At 41.3% G+C, this 5,652-nt stretch overlaps 1 protein-coding gene across 2 annotated transcripts; it reads right to left on the bottom strand.

Moving 5' to 3' along the window:
* Positions 1-1,109: 1,109 nt before the first annotated feature.
* On the bottom strand, positions 1,110-5,440 carry DPY30 (dpy-30 histone methyltransferase complex regulatory subunit). Of its 2 annotated transcripts, none has more exons than XM_054196021.1 (5): positions 5,301-5,440; positions 5,033-5,104; positions 4,889-4,936; positions 3,490-3,632; positions 1,110-1,343 (listed from the first exon to the last, which is right to left on the bottom strand). In XM_054196021.1, the coding sequence occupies exons 2-5, from the start codon at positions 5,066-5,068 to the stop codon at positions 1,271-1,273; spliced, it is 300 nt and encodes a 99-aa protein (XP_054051996.1). In that variant the 5' UTR covers positions 5,069-5,104; positions 5,301-5,440; the 3' UTR covers positions 1,110-1,270. The 2 variants fall into 2 exon arrangements, with proteins under 2 accessions (XP_054051996.1, XP_054051997.1); XM_054196022.1 differs by lacking the exon at positions 1,110-1,343 and adding an exon at positions 3,253-3,304.
* Between the last annotated feature and the right edge of the window lie 212 nt (positions 5,441-5,652).

The raw sequence follows: 5,652 nt of genomic DNA, 5'->3' as shown, positions 1-5,652 counted from the left end.
ACAACATTGATTATGCTCCTTGTTACAAGTTTCAGAAAACAAAAATAGGAATTCTGAGGGCTGTGACTAGTCCCTGTACCCATTACCAATAACCTAGTGAGCCAGTTCTCCAGCTACAATATTCATGTTTTGCTAGTATTTTTTCACAACATATTGTTTACTGTCTTAATTCTAGTTTTTTCTTCTGATCCAGTCTTCTGTTCCAGGTTCTTATATTGTACCCTGAGGACTCTGGCCTTTACCCCTACTGAGATTACAGTCAAAATAAATGAGGGGGCAGAAAAAGATCTTAAGAATGTGAAAAACAACAAAATAAGTGGGGGGAGGGAGATCAGAACACTTGGTATTTTACTGGGTAGATTAAGATTGTCTTGGACATTAGGAAAAGGTTCTTCACGGCGAGGGTGGTCAGTCATTGCAACAGGCTCCCCAGGGAAGTGGACATGGCACCAAACCTGTCAGAGTTCAAGGAGCAGCTGGATGATGCTCTTAGTCACATGGTTTAGTTTTAGGTAGTCCTGCAAGAAGCAGGGAGTTGGACTCAATGATCCTTATGGGTCCATTCCAACTTGATATATTCTATGATTCTATCTTTGACAGAGAAAGAAAGCTCCAACTAGGGGTAGCAGTACAGAGAACCAAATTACAGAACCTTTTTAAGTCCCTTCAAATTTTATGCTGTTAAATCAGTTAAATCCAGCACACCAGTCACAAGAGGTCAATTACAAATGCTGAAGAGCACACCTCATTAATGTAAATATCTGAAATGCTGGGCCCTGTCTGCAGGTGATATGTTCAGATGCTGAATCTAATTGTTTGTTTTAACTAAACCCATTTCCTGGTGTTCTGAAGCAGGTCCTCTCCTCTGTACTTAAATCAGTACTTCCTTAAAATAAATTCTAACTGCTCTTAATTTGTTTGCTTTCTGTGTAGGCATGTGGCAGGTGCGATATAAAATTAAGTTATACATTATCACTCTTTGTTCCCCTTTGTTTCATGCATTCAGGTGATTTAGACCCATGGAATTATTCAGACTTTCATCCATCAGCGTGCTTCCAGTACTTTATTTTGAAAGTCTCTTAATAGCTAGTTAAAAACAAAGGAACAAATTAAATGTAAAGTGTTCTTTATTAAATAACTCAGAAGGTAAAGCAAATTGTGCGATTAAGAAAGACAACATCATAGTTCCAAAGGATTTTTACAGCAGAAAACAAGTTGCGGCAAATGGGTATTTCAGTCTAGCAGCCAAATTGTTCTCATTTTTATGGAGTTAATTTCGGTCCTCAAATTGTGACTTGTTTTTTAAAAGATATGCTGCTAGAAATTCAATGGGATTTGGCGGTCTGTAAAGAAAAAAGTAAATCAAAAGCAATTATTTTTTAAGAAATTAGGTAGCTGAAGAACTAATCACCTTCCCTTAAAAGCAACACGACTCCTCCCAATATTAATAAGCCTTGATTTAGGGATGACCAGCTACCTAGAGTTACACTGTAAACTTCCAGTTTATGTCTGATGAAAAAGTTTTTAATAAGGAGTATTAGTCACTGTTGGTTCAATGTTACCTAACTGCTAGAACAGTTACATACCTAGACCTAGGGTATAGTCTGTAAGCATAAATACTGCATGAACATCATGGGAAGTTACATGCATTTGCCTATTTCTTTAACTCATGCTGTATAAAGTAAAAGTTAATCTGTGAGTGCTTTCTTGCTTTGTTTTCTTCAAATGGTTATTGTGTAGCTTTGTGCATTAGAGCTGTTTTTATGGTTTCTACCAACTGAAATGAACACAACAAAACTTCAACAAAAACTTCAAGTTTGACAAGTGCTGTAACTTGCAAGTAGTCAATAAAAAACACTTTTGATCACTGGCCTTAGTTTGCAAGTTTTTTCAAAAACGCTCCTACAGCTACAGTGCATGAATCCTGCTAATCTGGATTGTGTCTGCAGAATAAATGACAAATTTACTTATTCCACAGTGGGTCAGACCACAGGTCTGGCAGTGAGCAAAAATGCCTATAAAGAGCGTTAAAAAAAAAAGAAATGGAAGAAGTGTGCAGAGATACTTCTCTGGACCAATCCTTTTGGCTTCCAAGCATGTAACAGCTTTCTGAGTTAGCACTCTTAACAGTCCTGGGTGGATTCCTCTACAACTTTGACCACTTGCCCCTTGAGCCCAAACAAAATGTTAATGTGCTCAACCTGAGACAAAAAAATTATATAGCTTAATTATGTGACCTGTGAAGGATCACCTCCTTTTGTTCATTATGAATTTACTACCTGCTTCGCTTAATTTGATTACTGTACCAGAGGAGATAATAAGAAATCCATCTCAATTCATCATCTCTATGTTATTTGTGGTTTAACAGATTCCTAATGTATTCTCTCACAGAATTCTCTTTTCTAGATATCATCTATTCAGTCACTCTGTATACAGACAGCATTCCATAAGTCTGACCACCTTGTCACTCCTCTTGCTTTCTCATGTTCTCATTTTCTACCAGACTAAAGGGGAATTGGAATTACACAAAATATTAAAAATACAAGAACATTGTAAGTTTAATAATAATAATTTCTACTGAATTCCAGGCATAGTCATCAGATGTACTGGGCTGTTCCCTGAACATCTCTATATTCCTTAGCAAAAAAAAAAATAGCATTCATTGGATTACTTTCCAGTTCCATTTTAAGCAGAAGATTATACAGCAGAGCTGGTCGTTCAGCTTTTTCACCCCTGAAGTTTTAATAGACTCAACTGATTAGACAATTTGACCTTGGTAGTTTGATACTCTTAGCTTTTTTTTTTTTTTGCACTATATGTTCCCCAACCTCTTCTATCAATGTTCCAACTTCACTCCTGTAATGAGTCCCCATAAAGAACAGCTCCTCCCATAGTGAAGAAAGGTAAAAAAAGAATACCCTTCTACATTGACTGATAAGAGATTTGGGGCACCTTGACAGCATAATCTTTACTTAAAGGAAAAAATATCAGTTTGCTTCTTATTGCATTGACAGTGCAGGGTCAGCCTCATCCTTTAGCAAGTGTTTTCATCTCCGACAAAGCTGCATGTCAGGCCTGAATTGTCTGTCTTTCTTTTAAATGGTAAGCAGAATTCTCTATAATTCCATGTTACAAAAATCTTGTTCAAAACTAGAACAACTTCTTGCCTTGCTTCTGTAAGGTCAAGTATGTGATAAAATTAATAAAAAAAAACCCAACATTTTTCCCTCCAGAACCTTTGCAGTAGCATACCTCATTGGGAGATCACAAATTCAGCAAATAACTCTTACAACGCCATATGCACCTAAGCGAGAAACACGTCCTGCATGGTCAGTCATAGTAATTCATAGGTTCATAAACCTGTCATAATGACTTTTTTACAATTAGCAAAACCATGTCTGGTGTGTGAGGTCTGAAAAGGTGACACACTGCCCAAGCTCGAGGCCTACTTTTTTTCCTACGAACAGAAGAAACATTGAAGCATCTTACCTCTCTTTTGCAAGAACAGCAAGTCCCTGTAGCAAGATAGGTACAACTGTCTGATCCAAGTAGGCACGTGTGGGTAACGACTGAAGATCCACCTTCTGCTTTGATGTTTTCTCTGCATTTATTTTCTCATTTTCTACTATCCTCTGAAGTAGAAAAAGAAAAAAAAAAAGGGTCAATGAACATTGGCAACAGCAGCCACATCTACTTTGAAGTGTGAGTGCAAACAAAGTACGTATTGCTCTGCAATTCACTGGCAATAACTTCTTTACAACTTGTAAGAAAATTTAAGTGCATATTTTTCCTTGCACAAAAATTAATCCAGAGAAGCCTTCTGTTAAACTCTTACATTTTGAGAAAATAACGTTAGGAAGTCATAAGTTTTTTAAAACAGAAGACACACAATCTCTGCTGTTGTTATTTCTGCCATTGCATTCAGATTTAAATTCTACACCACTGAGACAGGAATAACTACCAACAAGAGTGGTCCCAATTGGATGGTTCCTGTATGCATGCACTTCTAACACAAAATGCTAAAAGCACAAAAAATTCAGGTGAAGCCTTACAGAGGGGACTCTTTTGAAGTCAAGCACTTTGAGACCGTGCCTTTTGGTCAAGAAGTGCTGAATTGTTTTACGCCATTAACTGTAGTTAAAAAAGGACAGCCTGCGACTGTCAGTAAACCAAACATAGTCAATGCAACATACACTGATTTACCAACACGGCACCAACGTATCCAACGAGTTCTAGTTCGGTAGTGGAAGCTGAAGCGTCCAGGCAGGCAGTTATCAGGGAGATCAGTCACAGAGGACGTTTAAAAAAAGTTTCTGCAAAAGCTTTGCATAGGGTAGGAGCTTATATTGGAGGGAGACTGAAGGCATTTCTTCAATGAGGAAGACTAAATAAATGCCACAGAATTATTCTAACCCACAGTGTTACCAACAGCAGAAAGAATGGATTGTGTCTACTCTTTCTCAGCGTGAGTAATTAAAGACAGCTTGGATTATTCCGATCCAACGTTTCCACTGACATGCACGTGAAAAGAATCCCTCCCTTTCATACTTTTGCAGAAATGCCACCAACTCCTATTCCCCTCCCTAAGATAAAAGTCTGTCTGGCTTTTTGTGCCATAATAAATTAACAGAATAATTAACAATCATAGGATACTTCCAAAAAACCCCACCTCGTTAAAAGGTTCTTTACTTACTTCAGTACCACTTACTATAATGGAAGCAACGCAACAGAAAATGTATTAATTAACAGCCAGTTATGCCAGGATCTAGGATCTGTTGGTTCAGTTTCCATCTAACTTTCTTGGCAACAATACATTTGCTGAAGCTCCACTCAAGACTCAACATTTTTCCCCTTCCACTGTACTTTACAGCAACAGAATTTTTGTTACCTCTACGTTTTCCGTGAGACCGTATTCAGAATGGGGATTTTCTGGAACCTGTAAAAAAAAAAAACAAAACCAAAAACGACACACGGTCAGCAAGGCGGAAGCGCTCCTTTTACGCGATGCACGTACAAACATTTCTTGCCATACCTGCGGCTGTCCCTCCATAATCTGCTCCGCCTCCATGCTTTGCGAAGCGGGAGCTGCTAGACGCGCGGTGATCTTGGAAAGCGATAAAAGAACGGGTCAGCAGGCTGAGACGAAAGACGAGCCGATCCATATTGCCCCACGGGCCTATCACTGACCCGGTCCCCCCCGCCGCCCCCCAGGCCTGGGGCTGGGACCCCGCAGCCCCGGCCGTGCCCTAAGCGCCGCCCCACGCAGCAGAGGCCGCCCCCCGAGTCCCCCCCCGCCTCACCCGCCGGTGTGTCCGGGGCTCAGCGGGAGGGGAGGCGGGAGACCGGGCGCTGCGGCGGGGCGACCACAGCCTCTCCCGCAGCAAACCGAGAGCTATCGTAAATTGTTTTGACGTAAGTGAAACTGTCGCGCTACCGCCGCCCGGCCAACTGCGCCTGCGCAGTCCCCGTGACGCGACCTCCGGGTGGGCGGGGGGAAGCAGACGGGCAGCTCCAGTTCCCGCCTCATCCCCTCCCCATTGGCGGGCGGGCGCGTGGAGGCGGGTGTCTGGGCGGGGCGGGTCGCGCGGCGGTTCTTCAACCGTCGGTTCCTCAACCGTCGGAGGGTGGCTGAGAGGGGTGCGGTGGTAGCTG

This window comes from Rissa tridactyla, chromosome 3 (assembly GCF_028500815.1).
Source record: "Rissa tridactyla isolate bRisTri1 chromosome 3, bRisTri1.patW.cur.20221130, whole genome shotgun sequence".
In the NCBI taxonomy this organism is placed as follows: domain Eukaryota; kingdom Metazoa; phylum Chordata; class Aves; order Charadriiformes; family Laridae; genus Rissa; species Rissa tridactyla.
The sequence above is the reverse complement of the archived record's forward strand: the minus strand, read 5'-3'. Positions and strand labels throughout refer to the sequence as shown.

Bases quoted from the DNA above. Each gene is read 5' to 3' on its own strand.
- DPY30 (XM_054196021.1), bottom strand. From the start codon at position 5,068: ATGGAGGCGGAGCAGATTATGGAGGGACAGCCGCAG. The intron at 4,937-5,032 runs GTATGGCAAGAA...TTTTTTTTACAG, and splicing joins TTATGGAGGGACAGCCGCAG to GTTCCAGAAAATCCCCATTC. The intron at 3,633-4,888 runs GTAACAAAAATT...TTTCTACTTCAG, and splicing joins GTCTCACGGAAAACGTAGAG to AGGATAGTAGAAAATGAGAA.